This window comes from Papaver somniferum, chromosome 6 (genome assembly GCF_003573695.1).
Source record: "Papaver somniferum cultivar HN1 chromosome 6, ASM357369v1, whole genome shotgun sequence".
Taxonomy (NCBI): Eukaryota; Viridiplantae; Streptophyta; class Magnoliopsida; order Ranunculales; family Papaveraceae; genus Papaver; species Papaver somniferum.
The window spans coordinates 98,251,801-98,274,733 of record NC_039363.1 but is presented as its reverse complement, the minus strand read 5'-3'; the positions used below and the strand labels follow the sequence as shown (position 1 = coordinate 98,274,733).

The following is a 22,933-nucleotide window of genomic DNA, read 5'->3' as shown; positions in this document are numbered from 1 at the left end:
GTGCACTGCTTGTGCAGCTGCTGCTGCAACCCATCTGCCCTGCAACCCTGTTGTTGCTGCTTTCCTTCTCCAGCTGCCTTGCTTGCTGCCAGCTTCTCCACTGACCTGTCACTCCTTGCTGGACTGCTGCTGCAACTGCTTCCTCTCCTGCTGCCATTCCTTTCCCTATTGTTTTCCCTTGTTGCAGCACTGTTGTTAGCCCCTAGCTGCCACTGCTTGCATCTGCTCTGCTGTGCACTCAAGCCCATAGCTCAATCCCATTGAGCCCAAAAGCCCAAAACAAAGTTTAAGACCTAAAGCCCATAGTCCACATTTCTGAGCCCAAGCTCAGTTCAGCCCAACAGTTCCAAAGGGTATTCAAAGCCCATTGATATTCAAGACCCCTTTGGTATTCAAAGCCCATTAGCAAATTTAGAACCCAAAATAGCTAGAAACTCCAAAACACACCCAGTCTCTGTGGATCGACCCGTACTTGCACATTTGCCACTTTCGACACCGTGCACTTGCGGTTATAATTTGTAGGACCTTTTAGAAGCCTGCCAAGTTTTTGGCGCCGTTGCCGGGGATCTTTTTGCATTTAAATATAATATCTTTGAGGCCTATCAAGTTTTTGGCGCCGTTGCCGGGGATTGGTGCTGTGTTTTTCTTGTTGTTTTATTAGCTATTTTTGCATTTCATTGCATAGCATTTGCATCTGCATCTGCTTCACTTCATTTGCTGTTGGACCTGCTGTTCTGAACCTGTTTTTCTCTGCTGGGACGCCACCAAGGAAAAGAACCAAAACCCAACTGGGTTTTTGCAACAATATCAGAGCAGCTGGGCTGTGCTTAAAAGGTAACCCATTTAAGAGAACCCGAATTGTGGGCTTCCAATTTTTAATTGTGGGCATGTAATATTAAAGCCAATTTTTGGGCTTCTCTTATTTTCTGTTGGGTTTGTAATAATTTATTTGTGGGCTTGTTTGTTTAATTTGTGGGCTTGTTTAAATTCTTTCATTGGACTTGTATTTTGGACTCTGGGTTTAAACCCAGCTGAGCTTGTAACCGATTGTGGGCTTGTTTCCACTCAAGAGTGGACCTCGAAACCAAAGTTTTAAAACAAACGTCGGGCCTTAACCAACTGGGCCAAATTAAACTTTCAAAATTAAAACTTAGTGTTTCGTGGGCCGCAGCCTTCCTTCCATTCCATTAGAGGACAAACAGTGGGCTTGCTCCCATTCAAAAACCAAATTTTATTTTCTTTTTAAAAAAAAAAAAAAAGTTTTATTTTTCTCCCATTTAAGTCCAATTTTAGTGTTTTGAAACTTTCCATGTCTCTACACTTTTTCTTTTGGGTTGATCCTCAACTCTTTAGACTTTTGGTGTATGGTGATTTTTTTTGTATATAATCCAGTAGATAAAATTTCTTAAAAACCCTTTTGTTCCTTTTGTATATATTTTGCTAATCCAATATGATCTCGGCTGAAATATGTTGGATTTTTGCCTTGAATAACGGAGTTTTAATTCTGCTTTCGCCAAAATCGGGTATTCTCTCTCCTTTTACTCTACTCAGCATGTCCCTTTCCATATGTTGCATTTTAATCCTTTCCATATTTTGAAACATTGAGGACAATGTTTAGTTTAGGTTTGGGGGTATAGAGTAGATACCATGATAATTTGCCATAATTGAAAACGAACTCCTTCTTCTTTTTGAAAAAATTGAAAAATTCCAAAAAAATTGAAAAATCAAATTCAAAAAAATTAAAAAATTAGAAAAATCATAAAAATGGAGCTCATTTACCTTGAAATGTTGACTCTTGTGCAAATATGTATTTTTATTAGGAGTCTTAGTCTAGATATTTAGGCACCCTGATTCTAGCACAATTCACATAGTGATAAGAAATTTGCACGCGCACGATCTACCAATACATGTATGGCCTCGATCTTCAAGGTGTTTGATAGGAAGTTACGATTGCCAATCACTTTAGAATACTGAACGAAACTTGACTAGCTTGTTCTTTGGTTGGTTGGGATAGAAGGTGGAGGTTACATTAAGAAAGACAACCATCGAATTTAACTGGGTGCATCAAAAAGGGCTACCTCTTGCAAAGTGTCATGTAATCTTTTGTTTCTTTTTGTTATGTATCAAAAGTGTTTCCTTATCAGTTAAAAAAAAAAAAAAAAACGATGTATAATTCAGAAAAAAAAAAAAAAAAAAAAAATATCAGAAAAATACAAAAAAATCAAGTACTTATCAATTCCATCATCTCTTGTTCCAAAAATAAAAGAATAGTCAATGTAAATAAGAGTCATGTAAATAGTCATTTTGTTGTTTTATTGTAATAAGCAAGGAGGGTGTATGCCATTGATGTACAACGCGAGTAATTGTGAAATACCTCCAACTCATTCACAATTCTCGTAAAGTCCGGACAGCTAGCTAGATTTCGACCTCAGTTCTTAGCCTGAGAAACTATCTCTTGGTGATTAGTAGTCATAACTTCAGATCTTTCTTTACACATGTGTAGATACACTTTACACTCTTATCACATGTCTTTTTTTTGTTATCAGTGCTAGGATTGTGCCTTTGATAGCTAGATTGACATCTCCATTTTGCTGTGAGCTTAAACTGTTTTGCACATGTCACATTTGATGGAATCTGAGCTCATATTTTGTCCTTAGGTTTTGTAGGCACACCTCTGGTAAACCTTCACGAGACTTCACTCGTCCACTAGGGACACTTAGTGGTTTAAAAGGCTTAGTGCATACGCTAAATGCATTCGAGAGACCAGCGACAGTGGTATAGTTAGGATTTCCTTAGTTCTGTTTTACTTGAGGACAAGTAAAATTCAGGTTTGGGGGTATTTGATGAGTGCCAAATATTGTATATATCTATCCCTTTTTGTTGGCATTTAACTCATCTTTTATGCATTAATTCTACATTTTATCCCATATTCTGTATTTTCATTGTTTTCAAGAATAAATATTTTTATTAATTAATTTTGCATTTTTAGGTAATAAATAAAGTTTGGATGAATCGCGGAGCGAAAAGAGCAGAAAAGTAGTGAAAAGCCGGGAGAAATCACGCAAGGAAGCCGCGAAGAATGGTGCGCACAACCTCATTTTCTATAACCAAAACCGCCTCCATCTTCAGCCGTCGGATTGGATCCATCTCATCATCCGATGGTCGCTCCTTCATCGCGCATCAAAATCTGAAGCTCCTGCAAAACACCATAGTGCCTAAATTCCAAGCCTTCAGATTAGATCATATTTAGATCCTACGGTCGCTTCTCTGCCTGTTCATCAAATATCGATACTTCCGGTTAACACTACAACACCTAACCTCGATCTTCACCGTTGATTTTGTTGTATCAAAGCATCCGACGGTCGCTACCAGACTCTTCAGGGATCACCGTCCGATTCACCTACCAGCTTCGCATCCAGTGACTCAGATTCGCCAACATCGAAATTTGATATCCCGCCTCACACACTAGCAACCTATACCTATACCCTACACTCGACCCATTCTTCTCCTCTTTCTTTCTTCTTCTTCCCCACTCCTCTGCAGAAACCACCGTACACCACCACCTTCTCCACCTCTGTCACCACCTGCTCCGCCACCAACTCTCTGTCACCACGTCCATCAAAGTAACCAATACCATCAGTTTCCCTTCTCCTTAGCCACCTATTTTCTCAATTTCTGCACGTTCTCTATCAGAAACCCTAGCGTGCAAAATTGGTAAATTAGGTCGAAAGTGAGGAGCAATTGAAGACATGGAGAGGTAGAGGAGGACAAATAGAAGGATGGGTCGACGTGATGGAGCTGTTATTTCAAGGAATTAGGTGAGTTTCACCAAACCCTAGTTCTACTGTTTTGGGGGAAAATTGGGGGAAAACCCTAAATGTGTCTGTGGGTATAAATAGAGAATGGGTGTGGTGTAGAAAGGTATGCTTGGAATAGCCAGCATCCAGGACTTTCATGTCCTGTTAATTTTTTTAATTTCAGTTCAATTTCATTTATGTTCATGATTGTTATGTTCCTGTTGATATGCATACTTTTAATTTCCTGTTATGTTCCTGTTAATGTTAATCCTGTTAAGTGTTTACTCTGTTTAATGTGCCTTTGTTAGTTTAAATGCTCACTGTGTTTCAATTCATTATCATGAAGTGATGGTATGCTAGGTTAGATCTTTCAGTACACTGTTTTGATTGAGCAGTGGGGAGAAACTAGTGCTCACTAGTGACAATGAGCAAGCTAGTTTTCTTCCCACTTCATTTGTATGCTTAACTCTCTTGCATTGTTGTGATTGAGCAATGGGGGAAATTAGTGCTCATAGCAAGCTAATTCTCCTCCCATTCCATTGGTATGCCTAGAGCCACTGCTACTATCTCCTCCCATCTCCCTTGCCCTTGGCCTTAGGCCTAGGTTCATTTATCTTGTTCACACTGTTTTCTTCATTGTCATCTTTCTTTGCTGTCTAGTATTTCCATTGTTGTTGTTTACTGCATTGCCTTTGCTTTATTACCTTGTTGTCCCACTGTTTTCTTCCCTGCCTTGCACTGCTGCAACCCTGTTGCTGCTGCTGCTTCCATCTTGGCCTTGTGCTGCTGTGCACTGCTTGTGCAGCTGCTGCTGCAACCCATCTGCCCTGCAACCCTGCTGTTGCTGCTTTCCTTCTCCAGCTGCCTTGCTTGCTGTCAGCTTCTCCACTGACCTGTCACTCCTTGCTGGACTGCTGCTGCAACTGCTTCCTCTCCTGCTGCCATTCCTTTCCCTATTGTTTTCCCTTGTTGCAGCACTGTTGTTAGCCCCAGCTGCTACTGCTTGCATCTGCTCTGCTGTGCACTCAAGCCCATAGCTCAATCCCATTGAGCCCAAAAGCCCAAAACAAAGTTTAAGACCTAAAGCCCATAGTCCACATTTCTGAGCCCAAGCTCAGTTCAGCCCAACAGTTCCAAAGGGTATTCAAAGCCCATTGATATTCAAGACCCCTTTGGTATTCAAAGCCCATTAGCAAATTTAGAACCCAAAATAGCTAGAAACTCCAAAACACACCCAGTCTCTGTGGATCGACCCGTACTTGCACATTTGCCACTTTCGACACCGTGCACTTGCGGTTATAATTTGTAGGACCTTTTAGAAGCCTGCCAGTCATGAAATGTATCTTTTGGGAATTTCATTAGGATCCCGTTTTCTTACCTTTGCCAATTTTATTGACAAAAAGGGTGAGAATTAATATGTAGTTCACACTACAAATACATATGGTTTTCGGATCATTATGTAAGGGGGTGTGGTTTCCATGTGAGATGGAGTAATGACTAAGAGGGAGTGATACATATCACCATAGTATTGTTGTCGAAGTTGTGATACAATTGAACTTTGATGTTGTGTAATAATACTATGACACTGTATAACAATGATTGAGAATATTTGTTTTCTCATTGTTATAGCTACGGATTTTCAACAACGATGATGCTGAACTTACAACCTTTGGGATCATTGGAGTACTTGGAAGTGACGAAGATTTCGAGTAATGTTGAAGATTAGGCATGTGGAATAGGAGCTACAAAAGTTTATTTATTTATTTTTGTATTCCATATGTATTGATAGTTTTGTCACTAACATTGACAAAGGGGGAGATTGTTAGAGCACTGCTCGGTCGAACTCGCATGTGTTGCTATCTCAAGCATGTTTATCAATGTTAGTGATAAAAACTATAAATCTTGATTTATAGTCTACTATAGCTAAGTCTTGGACTAGGATAGAAAATATAGTTGAGCTCAAGAACTCCATGGCGATCCTCATACAAGACGAAGAACTACTCAAGGAACTGGTGGAACTTCATCGACTAAAAGGTATGTGGAGACTTGAACTTATCTATCACTCAAAAGTCTATCTACTCTATCTCCTATTCTGAGACAAAAGTCGTTTTGCTATATAGACTTTGATTATACACATTTGTTATTTCGAGCCGAGTTTATCTCTCCTATCTATTTCTCGAAATATGTGTTGGTAAGCTTTCGCTTTGGCCAAGTTCATCTTTACCTAGTGACGAAAGTGATGTTATGTTTCAATCACTTTGAAAATGGCTTTGAAGAAAAATGTTTTGTGAATAACAACTATATAACGTCCTCTAAGAGTGTTTCAATGATTGAAACGAGAGTTTAGATTATATAACCAATGTTGGATATAAGTATTGTGTGGCAACACATATATCTATGAGTCCTTATTCCTTGAACCAAAGTATGCGTACTTTTTTGATCAGGAAAACCAGAACAAGAGTTGTGAACTTAGTCCGCGAACTGGCGGAGGTTCTCATCCCAAGAATACCTGTTGGAGTTTGTGAACTCCTTCCGGGAACTTAAGTCAGCAGACTTGAGTTGGTTATATCTAGAGACGATTATTTGTAAACTGATATTTATATTAACTAAGGAATGCAAATTGCAAACTGTGGCTATAAAGTTCATGAGTCGATTCGAGTGAATCAAATCGTTTTTGCTTCGAATTGTGTCTTGTATAGTTATATAAGATTTATACAATTGAACAACTCTCTAACTAGTTCATTTGAGTCATTTGAACTAGTTATGGTGAAGAAGAATATGGTTGATATGAAAGTGCTCATATGGCTAACCATTTGGTTAACTACTGTTGAACCAACAAATGTACATGTTTAGGTACGGTCACACAAACCTAAAATCGTGCATTTCATTTGTGTGTAACAAGCTAGGTTTTCGATCTAACGGTTGAAAGATATTAGCTTGAATCTAATCATGTTTTCATCTAACGGTGAATATTGAATGCTACTAAGCTAACATTGATTGCAAACCCTGATTTGAAAGACTATATAAGGGAGAACTCTAGCAACCAAGAAAACTAATCCCCACACCTCCTGTGTGATACTAGTTGTATTAGCTAGAGTCGATTCTCCTTTAAACTTAGGTTTCTTTGAGACTGTATATGTTAACGACTTGAATACTTCATTGGGATTGTGAAGCCAGACCGATATTACTTTCTTGTAGTTGTGTGATCTGATCTTGCTGATTCTATCGTGTTGAGTACAATCGTAACGATTGGCTTGAGATTGTTATCTCCGATAGGCAAGATATAAAAGTAATCACAAACCTCTTCGTCTCATCGTTTGTGATTCGACAATATCTTCTTTCGCCGCGTCGATTATGATTATTGTGAGGTAATTGATAATACTAGGTTGTTCTTCGGGAATATAAGTCCGGGTTATCAATTGGTTCCTGTTCACCTTGATTTATCAAAAGACGGAACAAAACTTGTAGATATTTCTGTGGGAGACAAATTTATCTATTATCGTAGACTTTTCTGTGTGATACAGATTTGTTTATTAAAGTCTTCGACTTTGGGTCGTAGCAACTCTTAGTTGTGAGTGAGATCGGCAAAGGGAATCAAGCGTGTAGTAACCTGCTGGGATCAGAGACGTAAGGAGCGCAACTGTACCTTGGATCAGTGTGAGATTGATTGGGGTTCAACTACACTCCAGATCGAAGCTAGTTTGTAGTAGGATTGTGTCTGTAGCGGCTTAATACAGTGTGTGTTCAATCTGGACTAGGTCCATGGGTTTTTCTGCATTTGCGGTTTCCTCGTTAACAAAATTCTGGTGTCTGTGTTATTTCTTTTCTGCATTATATTTTGTTATATAATTGAAATATCACAGGTTTTGCGTTAGTTCAATCAATTAGAATATCCTACCTTTGGTTGTTGATTTAAATTGATTTATACTTGAACATTGGTCTTTGGTACCGTTCAAGTGATTTCTCTTGTATTCAATTAGACTCGCAGATTTCTATTTGCTTGAGCAAGAATTGAATCGAGAAAGAGAGATATCACTCTTTGATATACTTTATTAAGATTGAGTCTAGTTGATTCTCTTGAAAGTATATTGGAGTTAGTCCATACAAATTGCTAATCGAAATATTAGGTCTGGTTGTGGTACCCCCGCCTTTTCAACTTCTGTTGCAGCCAACATAGTAATTGTATACATGACTTCTCCTTCAACAAATATCATAAAATTTGAAAGGGAAATCTTGATCAACAAAAAAATTAGAATTCATATCAAGCCTTATAGGACTGTCATCAGATACAATATGTAGAAAATGAGTAAGAGAAGATTGCATGATGTTGGTTTAACCAATCATCATGGTATAGGTTGTGTCCGACATTCCCTAAATATTTTTAAGTATACTTAAGTATTCCCTAAATACTTAGGTTGTGTCCTAAGTATGTTAATCCTTCTGTTGCTAATAAGTTCTTTGAAAGGATCGACTTCCATATTATTGAATGGCGGGCCTTCTTATTTCTTTGATGGTTCTAGAACTTAGTTATAAACTCCCATGAATATATATTTTTTTTTTATAAGTTAAGTGCATTCAAAAGAACTAACTTTGGAAGTTAGTAACCCTTACATCATGATAAGTAGAGCCATCCATTATAGGATTGGAGATATCCATCCTAACATTATATTTATCTACTTCAAGAGCATTTGTAATACAAGAGGGAGGAGATTAATCCAATTCAAATTCTGCCTAAAGTACTTAGCCTCCTTGGCTAAGATATCTGTTGCATTATTTGCAGTTCTAGGGACATAAAAAAACCTAAAAAATTTCGACAAAGATTAAATTCACTCTTGACTTCCTCCATTATGGCTTGATTCTGCCATTTAATTCCTGATTCTTTTCCATTCATATAGTCAATGAGATTTTGCAGTCTCCTTCCACCAAAAAATTGGCAAGTCCATGTTCAACTGTCCATTTCGTTCCTTATCTCATACCTATTCCTTCCGCTTCTTCAGGGGTAGAGTTCATCTCAGCTCTAGCCCAAACTCCCATGAATACAACTGATTCTAATTTTAATCCTATATATATGAAAAATATTTTATTCAGAAAACATAATATATGTCTGTCGGCACGATACTAGGATTGAGTGTTGCGCCTATTTGTCGTATTGTTCCTAGATTTTAACTAAAAAAAGCACAATACAGCGCATCACCTCTTCATTTCTAGCTCAACAACAACATGACACAAGGCATACTGTGAGCGTGTCTTCATGTTCCTTCCAATGCGTATTAAACCTCTAATTAATTTTTTGTTTATCTTGATTTATTTTTATCATTAAATAAAAGTTTCACCTATTTGCCACCCGCACTAATTGCCACACTCATTTATCCTATTTACCACCAATATATCTCAGAATATCTCCTAAATAACACTTCTTAATTTTTTATTCACACCCAATATTAAAATCACCCGAATGCATAACCCTTAAAATTAACCCAAAAAGAAAACAACTCCATTATTCTTCCTCCCCACTTTCTCCCCGTCTCTCCCACCCGCCACCATCTCCAACCACCCATCCTCCACAAAAAAAAGATTCTTACAAAACATTCGCTTAGTCAATTTGATGGAGGACTTCTAATGGAGATGACGGAAAAATTGGCTTGAGGACTTATAGTGGAGATAATTCATTATAATGGATTCATTAACGGACATACTGGGAGAGCCTTCTGTTCATCACTTCTGTTTGCCTAATATCCGTAGTATTGGTTTAAAAGGCTACGTATGAAAGTTAAACTCACACAACAATCCTTCCTGGTATCATTTGGATGTCATTACCGTGAGTAGACGGCATAGAATTGGAAACAGATGTGGGTTTTTTCCCGCAACAGAAGGTAGGAGTAACGTATGTTTCCCAATAATTATTTTCCTTGGACCCTCTGATCATCCTAGAGTCTGCATTCTTCTGTGATAAAGCAACTGCACCGAAATTCAGAACTGGGGGGAATTGTTCAACAGAATTTAACAGTCTAGAAGACGGTGGGGGCATCAAGGTCTTGGATCGTTCTTTCCCAAAACTAGACAAATCTTTTTGATGAACACCGGTGGATAGGGCAACTGTTTGTATCCATGAGTTTAAGCAAGCGCATCGTGAGTAGGGAAACTCTATTATAGTTTTCGGTGGTTAAGCAAAATTCTAATCTACGGTTTAATAGTTTACTAAAAAACAAATAGGAATGGCTTAAGTTATAGTCAAATTATATTTGACTTTTTACGGGTGGTAAATAGGAAAAATTAGATTTTTTTTTTATTTTGATAAACGAAAAACTAGAATTGAGAAAATGAAATTGTTATAAATTTTAAAATGGATGGCATGTAGGAAAATGTGGATGGCAAATAAGTGGAACCTTAAATAAATGACGTGATATCTTCCTTGAATTTAATAATTTTTAACCATTTGTATTTCATCTATTTTACAATTGTTTGTTCCAACCACTTTATTATAAGTTCAAATACAATGACCATCGAATTACTCACCATATTTGATTTCACATACTATGGTGAGTTTGTCTACTATTTCACGTATCACTGTTACTTGTTTTTTTAATGTATTTTTCCCTCTATAATTTCAATTGTTTTTGTTTTCAGGGTTGGCATTGTGATATTTTCGATTTTTCACAAACCACAACTGAGTAGTACGAATTAAAGTTCTTGTTTCCATCATTAGATGCAACTGATTATAGAGGTGAAAGTTGCGAATAATTGATGTTGGAAATTCTGGGTAAGAAGATGAACACTAGCTAGCTAGTATAACAACTGTTACACTTCTGACTTCAAGGCCTTACTACAAGACTCTTTTAGATGATAATTTAACCCTTCCGAATTCAATTCGTGAGAGTACAAACAGGTTATAGAATTATTAATTCGGATACAATGAAGTCCTCTAACACCGTTACCAAATTCAAGGTTTGTAAGACCTTCATTCGATCAAGAATATACTGAACAGAAAATATGACGATGCCAAAAAGAAACCGTGAAAGAAGAGAAAGAATGTAGCGTTTCTTAGTTTCCTTAGTTATGGGCCTTATGGCCCACATTCAGTACCAAGCACTTACAAGAAGTTAGACATCCAATGGCGACGTCCATTAGTCTCCAACATGCATGATAAATGGTTTTTCAATTGTGTCTGATAGAGTTGAAAATTCAAACGAATTTACAACTGTAGATAGACAAGTTGTAAAAGGTAGCATGTTTTACAACCTTTTCTAATGAAAAGTTGTCAAAGTAAAAACCGTCCAACTCTTAGAACCAAAGAGGTCCAAAGAGTAGTAACGAGAATTAAAAACCACAAATTTTTGTGTGAAAAGGGTTGCAGAAAGAAGTGACCACCTAAAGGTAGTGAACAACTTATAACAACATGCATAAGGGTTGTTGAAAATAGAAAAAAATAATTTTGAAAAATGTTCTTTGAGAGATTCGAACCCAAGCCTATTGTGTGTTAGTACAAGTCATCAAGCATCCTTCCTGCTTCTCAATATTGGTAGATTTGTGCTTTTTTTCTGATCAATATTCATAACCTTTACAAGGGTTGTAAAACGAAACATTGACTTTGAAAAACAAATGAGGCTACGGTGAATCGAACATGAACCTCCTCGTCCTAAGGCTAGGATTCCAACCACCCATCCAGATTTACATGTCTGATTATATGGTACATGTATATCTATATTCATCAAAAATTTCAACTGAGCCTTAAAAAAAAGGCCAGCAAATGCGCCATTCTGCCTGAAACATACAAGGCATTCTATGAATTATACAAGGCCTGCAATCACATTTTAATCAACACACACAGTACCATATTCTATATGTCAAAATCTAAATGAATGAAACAAGTAGAGGTGTATATCTATGAAAGTTTTGGTGAAGCAAAAAAACCAGTCATGAAGAAACTGCAAATGCTCAAAGTTTTAGACTTTATAGGAATGTGTTACCTGTTTTTCTCGCCAAGTGCAGAATTAGAGACCATCTCAATAACCTTTTCTATCCTCCTTTATCCGGGCTTGAGACCGGCAATGAAATGAGATATCATTTCAACGGCGGATTTAAAAAGGGGATCATCTCAAGAGAAAAAGATAGCATATCATACCAACACTATTATAAGTCATACAAATGAAATCTGAAACAGATAGAATGAAATCAGGTTTTACACATAAAATGAAATGTTATTACATATGAAGACATTTCCGTATATTTGTAACTAGATCAGCCATTTTCTTTGTAGAAACTTTAACTTTTTTTTTTGCAGCAATGAAGATAGCATCTGAAGCCCATGTAAAATCTCCACATTGTTCACATACAAGGTAAGCTATGTGCTTATTGTGTTGATTGTTGCATATTTTCAGGTTAATTTTGTAATTGCAGGTTAAAGAGAAGCACAATTGATTGTGCAGTGGACAATTTTTATAAGAGTGATCATCTTCTCCACAAGCATCACATCTTTTCTCTGATGGCAACAACAACAACTTGGCTTTGCAAGGGTCAGAAGCATCACTAAAACATTCAAAGTAGGTGCAGGTAGGTATAGTGCACTTGAAAAACATTTTTCCATAGGTTTCAGTTGTTTTAGATCGTAGAAATGCTCTCACAGCATTACAAGGAACATGCTTGCACATAGAATAGAGCCAAGGACACACTTTTGTCTCATGATTCCCTTGTTCACACATAGCACACTCAGTTAGGATTTTTTTCATTCTCATCTTACAGTTGCTATTGTTGCTGCTACTACTGCTACTTGGAGAGTCTTTTACACCTCCACCCATGACTAATTCAGTGTTTTTAAAGGCTAATTGGAGAAAATTTCTGAAATCTACACATGTTCCCACTGATTCATTTAAAAGCCTAAGTGTTTTTAAAGCCTAACTCAGTGTTGTCTAATCTTGTTAGCTAGGACTAATTTTAAATGTATCATCATTCTCAGTATACTAGCAGTTAAACAGAACGGGAAATCAAAAAAATAATAAAACCTTAAAATGGATTATAGAATCAGACCTGTGTAAGTGAATAATTTAACCTTCTTTTCCTTAACAGATCGAGAAGGTGTTGGTGGTGAAGAAATCTTAAGCTCGATCTGTTGATGGGTTTTTAAAATTTCGTGGTTCAGGAGATGAAGGAGGAGGTTCTGCGGGAGATGGAGCAGGAAAAAATGAAGGAAAAGAAGACAAGTGGAGGATAATTATTGATGGGGAGATTGAATAGATAAGAAAAAGAAGAGGATAAATAGACCCTTTGCAAACTTTATAGGAGTTGTAAAATTAAAAAATAACTTTGAAAAAAAATGAAGCTCGGGTGAGTCGAACCTGAGCCTCCTCTGTCCAAGTCTAAGATTCAAACCATTCTTCCACATTTACATGTGTGATTATATTTTACATTTACTTCTATATGTATAAAAAATTTCAACTAAGCGTTAAAAAAGAGAGCACCAAATGCATCACTTTTTCTGAAACATACAAGGAATTCTCTGAATTATACAAGGCCTGCAATCATATTTCAATCAACACGCACAGTACCAGATTCATACAAGTTTTGGTGAAGCAAACACCAGCCTGAAGAAGATGCAAATGCTCAAAGTACTGAAGTATATTGACTGCAAAAAAAAGCAAGAAATTGGCTGCAAAAAAAAAAAACTGCAGAACTAGAGACCAGTGCATGATTCAAGTAACCAATTTCTATACATTACTTCAGAAAATCTGCATTTAGAATTCAATAACTCACCTTTTCTCTCCTCATTTATCCGGTCTTGATACCGGAAATGAAATGATATATCATTTCAATGGCGGAGTTAAAAAGGGAGGTTCATCTCAAGAGAAACAGATAGCATATTATACCAACAATATTGCAAGTCATAATCATAGAGAAATAAATAGCATGTCATTTTAAAAGAAAAAATAAAATCTGAAGCAAAATGAAAGAAACAAAATACCCAAATTCAGTAGAAATGAAAAGAGTAAACCCACCATCAGTGGCACTTGTTTTTCTTTTTCTTATTCTTCTTGTTCTTCTTCTTTGTCGGAACCACTAAGATAGGTTCAGCATTGGTTCTTGCATAACTCTCAGTCCCGTCATCCATTTGTAAGCCAAGAGTTGAAGGATCCACTGGTTGGAAACTTGTATCTTCGTGTTCATTGTATTCCTCTAATCCAAGGAAACCCCTAGGTGGTGGTTTCAACATCACAAACCAATTAGATGCATCTGACTCTCGAGAATAGAAAACTTGTGGGGCTTGTGACGTTAAAATAAATGTATCATTCTGATATTGGTTCTTATGCTGACGTAAGTTGACTAATATGTAAATCCCTTTTCTACCTTGACAACAAAATAGGTGTGATCCCAGTCACATTTGAATATGGGAACTTGAAACATATGCTGGTAGTCCAACACGAGAATTTGTTCTAAAACACCATAGAAACCACTGCTTATTTGTGATGCTGCAACTAAATATTTTGACTCAATTGAAACACCACTATTTTGTGTGACTCTTTGAATATCCTTCGTGATAAACCTTGACCCATTTATTTGCAAGCCTTTATATGATGCACATTTCTCTAAAGGACCATATGCCAACCACTGTACTGTATTTGATACTGATATGCCTTGACTAATTTGCATTTTAACCTATATAAATATAATTTAGTTAGCAGAACACAAGTGACTACAGTAATGGGCCAAGATCGATGATTTGGCTTGGTAAAACATAAAAATTGACCACAGACATAGGCGCAAGCTCTATGTTCTGACAGAAATCATCTCTAGTACTGTAATATAACTTGTTTTGTGGATAATGCAAAAAAGAGATACTACTCAGGAAAAATGAATCTAAACTGCAAACATCTAACAAATGACCAAGTGGTGGTGCACGTACCTTTTGCCGTATCCAATATGCAAATGTGTCTGAGTGTATGGAAAGGAGTTGGTCTTCAGTGCCAGTATCGGAAAATCTTAACTCATCCATATGCATTCTAATACGAAAAAAAAAAATGAAAAACACCCGTAAAGGTATTAACTGATAACAACTAGAAATGAACATATAACATCATACTTACATTCTATATGGGTCAATTACTGTTGTGTTAAAAAGCACATGTCTATGAGCGATCTTCATCTTATTACTGCCAATATACACTTGAACACCTTTAGAAAGAGGACGCCATGCCGGTGTGGAATCATGTTGATTGTCTTCATTACGAATTTGATTTACTTCTCCTTCATTTGCTTTGTCCGCATGAACATCACAATACCTGACGCACTCCATTACCAGGTAACACTTTGCTATACATGTTTTAGGTTGTGCGTAATTTTTTACGTATTCTTTGAATGTCTTCATATACCTGCGATATTTTAACAATGTATACTTAAGTTTGTTTTTTCTGTTTACATGAAACAAGAAAATAAAAGTATTAATACTGATGAAACAAGTAATACCTTTCAAATGGACACATCCAACGATATTGCACGGGTCCATATAAACGCACTTATCGGGCTAGGTGAATTGTCAAGTGTACCATCACATCAAAAAATGATGGAGGTAAGTACATCTCCAACATACACAAAGTCTCAGCAATTTCTTCTTCAAGTTCTAATAATCTAGTGAGATCAACTGACCTTTGGCATATTCGTTAAAATAAGAACATAACCGATTGACCAAAGTACTTGGACCATCAGGTAAAAGTCCCTTCAAAGCTACAAGTAGTATTTGTTGCATAAGAACATGGTAATCATGAGCCTTCAGGACACCCAAGCAACCATCTTTCGAGAAATGCCTCATAAGATCAGAATTATACCCATACGGAACCTTCAAATTTCTCATCCTATTATAAAATATAGTTTTTCCCTTTTCGCTTAAGTTACATGGTGCTGGTGGAAGCCACGTTTTTCCATTTTTGTCTGTTGGATGCAATTCTTTTTTGATTCCCATACTTTTCATATCATTACGGGAATTTAATCCATCTTTTGTTTTGTTCTTTATATTCAATATAGTACCAATGACATTCTCACAGATGTTTTTTTCCTTATGCATAACATCAATATTATGTCTTAGTAACAATTCCTATATATATATATATATATATATAACATAAAAATTATGAGCATGCAAGTCAATTGAGTCGTATGTTTCATAACAGGGAAACAACATCATCATATATATGGTTGGGAACCTAGCTAGCACTGAGATTTACAATGCAGATAGGAATTTAAGAGTGAAAAGAAGATAATTTGAGGTTAGAATTTACCTTCCAGTAAGGCAAGTCAAAAAATATCGACCGTTTGTTGAATATCGGATGGTCAAAATCCTGTGCACCAGAACTAGCAGCAGGATTCGTACCGGCATCAGTATCAATTGCCATTTTTTGCTTCCTAGAGTTACCGTCATTTGCACCTATTGCCGCTCTACTCTGTCCCTTTTTCTGCTTATACTTATTAATCTTCTTATTTTCCTTTTTTTCTTTCCTTTTCTCCACCTCGTTCTGCTCTGCCTTCCCAAAATCATTCACAATACGTCTCTGACGTTCAAAAGCCACAGCACCAGACATAATAGTTGGCTTTCCCTTCCTCTCAATCTCTCCATTAAAACAGGTTTTCTTCTTAATAGATCGAAGAGTATGATTATAAGTTAGAAATCTCATATGATTCATGTAAACAGTTTTACGACTAAACGACAACCAGTTTGAAAGAGTATTATCACCACAAAGAGGGCAGGCTTCCTTCCCTTTATACGTACATCCAGATAGGTTACCATAAGAAGAAAAATCGTTTATCGTCCACATCAATAATTCCTTCAAATTGAACATTGTATTACTAAACGAATCATAAACCTCCACGCTGTTATCCCACAACTTAATTAGATCATCAATCAGCGGTTGCAAGTATATATCGATGTCTCTACCTGGTTGTTTCTTTCCTGGAATCAGCAAGCTTAAAATAATATTTTCGCGTCGTATACATAGCTGAGGGGGAAGATTATATAGCAAAAGAAACACCGGCCAACAAATGTGGGTTGGGGAAAGATCGCCAAATGGATTAGATCCATCAGCAACAAGCCCAAGACGCAAATTATGCGATTCTGAAGCAAACTCGGGGAACTTTGTGTCTATGTGCTTCCAAGACAAAAAATCCGTTGGATGACGTATCTTCCCATCTTTCATATTATGTGTCGCGTGTCATATCAACTGTTGAGCTAGATCTGCTGATTTAAACAATCTCTCTAATCTCGGCACAAGGGGGAAGTATCTAAGCATCTTCACCGGTATCTTCTTTTTGGGCTTGTCTATCATGTCAGCATCGTCATCCATGTTAGATATGTCTTCCTTCCACCTAGAATAGTGACATTTAGGACGTTCATCTGCATCTTTCAACTCTTTTCTAAACAAACAACAATCGTTCTCACATGCATTTATTTTCTCATAAGTCAGTTGGAAAGCTTTCAGCAACTTCTTCACTTCATAAGTTGATTTAGGAAGACAATGACCTGAGGGAAGTGCGGAACTAATTGTCTTGAGAAGTTCATCAAAATCTCTTCGAGATAAATCATTTACTGTCTTGTGCCTATAAAATTCAATAGTAATAGATAGCTCTTTAATATGGTTCAGCAATCCTTCGTCTTGGTTCTGCGACTCATCGTCCTGCCTAGGTTCAGCAACCCCTTGTTCTGGTTCGGCAAAATCAACATTAGCATCTGTACACATCTGATAGAAAGTATGTTGACTTGTTGCTCCCTCTTCATGAACATCATTCAAAGTGCTAGCCTTCTCACTGTGAAGAACCCACTCGGTGTAAGTAGGATCCATACCTCGTTGTAGCAAGTGAAAATGTACTGTACTCGGAGGAAGTGGCGCAGCAAGATTCTTAGAATCCACACAAGGACAACTAAACTTAGAAGGATTTCCAAGTTTCTCACAAGTCAACTTTATGAACTTCTTCACTGCATCCTGGTATGGAACTTTCCCCCTGCATTAACAATTCAATGGTTAGACTAAGACTATCTCATTATGAGACATATATACACATCAAATGAAAAAAATATGCATTTACAAGCCATGACCCTATAGAGACGGTTAATTATGCCTTGGATTTACCTTGGCCAACGAACCCAATCTTTATTCATCATTTTACAAGTCAAGAGTCAGTCCTGGTTCAGTTTAATATGAAACTCTGTTTCCTTCCCACTATCAATGAAAAACATTCTCATATTAAGATAAAACATATATAAAGTGCTAAAGGTTCAAAGCTCTATACAGAACAAATCAAAAAACAACCCATGCCAACTAGTGCATACATACCATCAGTTAGCTAGACTTCTTTTCAGCAAAATTTGTACTTCACTTGATCCCCTATTCAGTTAGCTCAATCTGCAAAAATCAAACAATGAAAATTAATTTCAACCATTTGCAGAATTGAATGCATCTACACCTGAATTAAATTCGAACAGCCCAAAAAATTTAATGCAACTGTTTGAAATGATTGAAATTTAATGCAACCCTATAAATTTAATCCAAGCCAATCATCAAAATTTAATGCAACCCTAAAAATTTAATCCAATCCAATCATCAAAATTTAATGCTACCAAATCATCAAACGAATTAAATGCAATGATTGAAATTTTTTTAAAACGAATTTAATGCAACCTAATCATCTAATCCTAAATTTAATGCAAATTAAGATGAACCAATTAAAAAAAATATTAAAGCAATCAGTTACAGACCCGAGAACCAGATCGCGAGGGTATTAACAGAGCTTAAGAAGCTCGATCTGTCGATGGAAAATCTCGATTTGTTGATGATGTTAACAGAGCTTAAGAAACTCGATCTGTTGATGGAGAAGAAATCGATATGTTGATGATAAACTTAAGAAACTTAATATGTTTGCTCGATCTGTTGATGATGTTGAGTGATGGTGGTTTGATTGATGGTGTTTCGGGAGATGGAGGATGAGGAAAAAAATGAAGGAGGAATAAAAGAAGATAAGAAAAATAAAAGAAGTGGTGGAGGAGGTTAAGGAAAGAAAAGGATAAAAAGAAAAAAAAAAACAATGGACGGTTAGAGATTGATGTAAGGTTGAAATGGACGGTTAGAGATTGAAATGAAAGTTGTGATGTACTAATTTTTTCTCATGGCCCTTTCACAACTCTTAGAAATAGTCGTCGTAGGGGTTTTTTTGTCCTGCTAAATTTTTTCACTTCTGCTAAATTTTTTCACTTCTCGAAGTTGACAAATTCGTGTGTGTTTAAGGTTTTTGAGAATATTCCCATGGAATCTTGCCCGGAAACTGCTAAAGATTTATCGTTCTTAAGAATTTCCAGACTTATCGGTCCGCTCCTGGCCAGGTTTCGATCTCGGAGCCAGTTTCTTTCTCGAAGTTGACGAATTCGTGTGTGCTTAGGGTTTCTGAGAATATTCCCATGGAATCTTGCCCGGAAACTGCTAAAGATCCATCGTTCTTGCGAAGTTTCAGTCTCATAGTAGTCCACTCCTACTAAATTCAAAGTCAGAACCCATTTCATACGTTTACGATTCATAGTCCGTGGTCAGGTTTGAAGCCGAAACCACTAGAATTTAGAATTTATGCCTATAATGGTTTTATTGTAATTGTTTGTAATCCAGCGAACCAAATTTAAGGAAATCAAATCACAAGATAATCTAACGGTGGGAAGCCTTGTTTGGTTTACCAAATTTTGTTTTTTCTTCTCAATCAGTATACTTTTTTTTAACCAATGGGATTGTCCAAATTTTAATCTAACGGCTACAAAAAATATCATGCGGATTGTGTATTTCTCACCCAAGCAGCCCGCCTAAATTTAGGCACATCCTTCTAAATTTTGAACAAAATTTGGTTTCCCACCCAAACAGCCCCTAATGAGAAGACTTTTGACCAAAAATTTCCTCTCATCTCTCGTTTCTTTATGTTTCTCTTGTTTCTTTCTCTCTGTCTCTGAGAAGATTTTCTCTGCAACTTCATCTCAAACCCTAAAACCCAACTTCACCTCAAACCCTAAAACCCAACTTCATCTCAAACTCCGATCGATATCTCAAGAAACCCAACTTCACCTCTGATTTGAATTTGTTTTTCATTATCTTCGTGATTTCCTGATTAGGGTTTTATTTTCTGAACCGAGTTAGGGTTTATATTCTGAACCGATTCATATGATTTCTTTCATTTTGTTTGGCTATAGCAAATACCCTTTGTAATTGGTTGTATAATCGTCAGAGACATTATGATTTATTCCTGAAAACATCTTAAAATTATGTGACTCAGACGAGTCAGAACCGATTCATGCTTCTTCTTCAATCTTGTTTACTGATTTTTATGTTTTCTGACCTGATTCTTGACATGCAATATGTGAGTTTGAATTAAAGTTAATATTCTTAACAAGCAGTAGTTTCATTTTTGAATAAATTACCAAATTTGGGTTTTCTTCTTAACCCTGTTAACATGATGCTTGTTTTTGATACCATCAAGTGAATCTTTAATTGTCGTTGGTTGGAGTATCGAACTCCTGGCTCATTCTCAACTGAGAATTGCGCAGGTCTTCGGTATCCCAACATCGGTAGTCAGTTGCTTGGTGGTCATTAATTATATGATGCTTTATTGAGTTTATTCCTTTCAATTTTAAGAATGAATTGTTTTTAACATGATAGTTTTAGCACATGTATGAGAAATTTAGTATCCATGTAAGTAAAGTTGATGTAGTTTAAATAATATTCCACCAAGTATACTGAGATTAGTTTGTCTCTTAAGTTATTTGTTTTTTGGTTCTTGTTTGAACCTTATTTGTTGTCATAATGGTATGTGGATTGACACGTTAACATGATAGGTTGTTTTTAACATGTTAGATGTATGTAGCCATGTATGTTAGGCTTTCAATAAGGCTATATATGATCCTATTTTTCAGTTCTTGTAAGGATATAAATGTAGCCATGTTTGTTAAGATTTCAATAACAAGTAATACAGTTTTTCTTAATATGTTATGCTCTCTAGAATTTGATTTTTGAAATATGATTATCCATCAAGTGAATTTGTAATTGTCGCTGGTGGGAGTACCGAACTCCTGGCTCATTCTCAACTGAGAATTGCGCAGGGTTTCGGTATTCCAACCAGCGGTTATCAGTTGCTTGGTGGTTATTTTAAGTTTGATTTGTAACATGATAGTTTGTTTTTTTAAATTTGATTCATATATGGATTTCTTTAGGGTTAATATTCTTAACATGATAGTTTGATTTTTTAAGTTTGATTCATACGTGGAATGCTTTAGGGTTAATATTCTTAACATGATAACTATCAAGTGAATCTGTAAGACCTGCTGGGGGGGAGTACTGAACTCCTGGCTCATTCTCAACTGAGAATTGCGCAGGGCTTCCGTATTCCAGTCAACAGGTGTCGGTTGCTTGGTGGTTGCTTTCTATTTCTAAGTTGTAGAATATTGTCAATATTGTTTGTAACATAATAGCTATTTTAGGTTGATGGTTACTTAATAACATGCTAGGTTGATACAATATGTGGATTGATTTTGCTAAAGTCTTATATCTTTTTGCAAGGTTTGATGAGAACTAGAGCACTCTCTATCTTATGAGCAAAGCAATTGCTTAATTTGTTCTTAAGTAATGGACTTACTCATAAGATAGTGAGTGCACCGGCTCATTTATAAATCCTTCTAATTTGTTGTGGTGATTTATTATCTGATGAGGTATGGTGGAATGTTTGTAGTTTTGACTTATTGGTTCTGTTTTTATAGTAGCTACGTACGTGTGGAAGGAGGTGAAAACCAATTTGTCTGCAATGGTAAACAAAAAGGTAAAGACTTATATATCTTATGGTTCAGTTTATGTATTTAGTGTAAATGATGTTCTTTCTTTCCTTTTGATTAACTTACTTTACTTTATGTTATAGGTTATCAATGAAGCAAAGAGCAACAAGTCGGTCCCAACTCCCAAAAAGGTAGTAAAAAATCAAGCCAAAAGCGTCTGTTTGTCTCCTTTCAAGGTAGTAACGAATCTCGTATTATTCAGTTTCTTTTTACTTGTATGAATTATTTTATTTACCATATCCTTTTGATTAACCTAGTTTAGTTTATTTTGCAGATCATTTTAAAAGACAAGAGTAAAAAGTCTCTTGCCAAACAAACTCCTAAGAAGAAGAAGAAGAGTTCAGAGCATCCTGATAGCGTAAAGAGTCCAAGACGATCATCCCTTGGGTTTAAGAACACTCCAGAGGAACCTCGTAATGCTGAAAAGACTACTCAGAACAGTTCAGAGGAACCATATGATACTGAAAAGACTACTCCAACACGATCATCGCCTATGAAAACTAAAAGTGCAGTTGAACCAGCCGTTGAAAAGACAATCCAACACGATCATAACTTAGGAAAAAGAAAAGCTCATTTGAACCAGAACAATCTCAACTATTACAGTCCACATCAGGAGCATCTCAAGCTGCACCCTCTAGTAAAGTTGTTAACAAGCAGAAAAGTGCAAAGCGGAAATTGTACACAGAGTCATATCCGAATATGCAAGTCAGGAACTTGAATGATACTTTCTCAGATCTTCAAGACGACGAAGAAGATGAAGATGATGAACAAAAAGAGAAGGAAAAGGAAGAGGTGGAAAATGAAGACAAGGAAAATGAAGAGGTGGAAAATAAAGACAAGGAAAATGAGAACGATGGCGAGGACCATGACGTGGGAAATGAAAATTAAACAGAAGCTGAGGTATGACTGTCTGTCCAAGATTTTCATTTGTATCTTTATTTAGTTTTTCCATCCTTAACTCTTTTGCTTAATAACTGCAAAAACACTTGGGTTTTGCAGGCAAAACCCAAAGAAAGTACGTTCCACGTGGCCCAACAAGGATGCGTGCACTAGGTCTAACAACTGATAAGAATAGCAAGGAAGTTGTTAGCTTTAACAATAAGGATCAGCCCATTGGTGATCCTTCGGTGTAGCTTGCAAGTGTGATGAGAGTTTTAGTTAGGAGAAACATCCCATTAGAACACAATGATTTGAGACTTGTCCCTAAGCCAAAGATAACATATGGGTGATTGTCATGGTAATTTCTTAAATCTTCAAATTTTAAACTCTTTTACTTTTATAATGTATCAAGAAGATTTATACATTC

The 22,933-nt window shown here is 36.4% G+C and overlaps 2 protein-coding genes across 2 annotated transcripts; one reads left to right on the top strand and one right to left on the bottom strand.

Moving 5' to 3' along the window:
• Window positions 1-16,987: 16,987 nt before the first annotated feature.
• Window positions 16,988-17,931, bottom strand: LOC113291183. The gene is made up of 2 exons (XM_026540746.1): window positions 17,903-17,931; window positions 16,988-17,774 (listed from the first exon to the last, which is right to left on the bottom strand). Exons 1-2 carry the CDS (start codon window positions 17,929-17,931, stop codon window positions 16,988-16,990), a joined length of 816 nt encoding a protein of 271 aa, XP_026396531.1.
• A 3,668-nt stretch (window positions 17,932-21,599) lies between these two features.
• LOC113291182 (YTH domain-containing protein 1-like) lies at window positions 21,600-22,515 on the top strand. Its single transcript, XM_026540745.1, has 4 exons — window positions 21,600-21,614; window positions 21,711-21,803; window positions 21,902-22,138; window positions 22,231-22,515. The coding sequence occupies exons 1-4, from the start codon at window positions 21,600-21,602 to the stop codon at window positions 22,513-22,515; spliced, it is 630 nt and encodes a 209-aa protein (XP_026396530.1).
• Window positions 22,516-22,933: the final 418 nt, after the last annotated feature.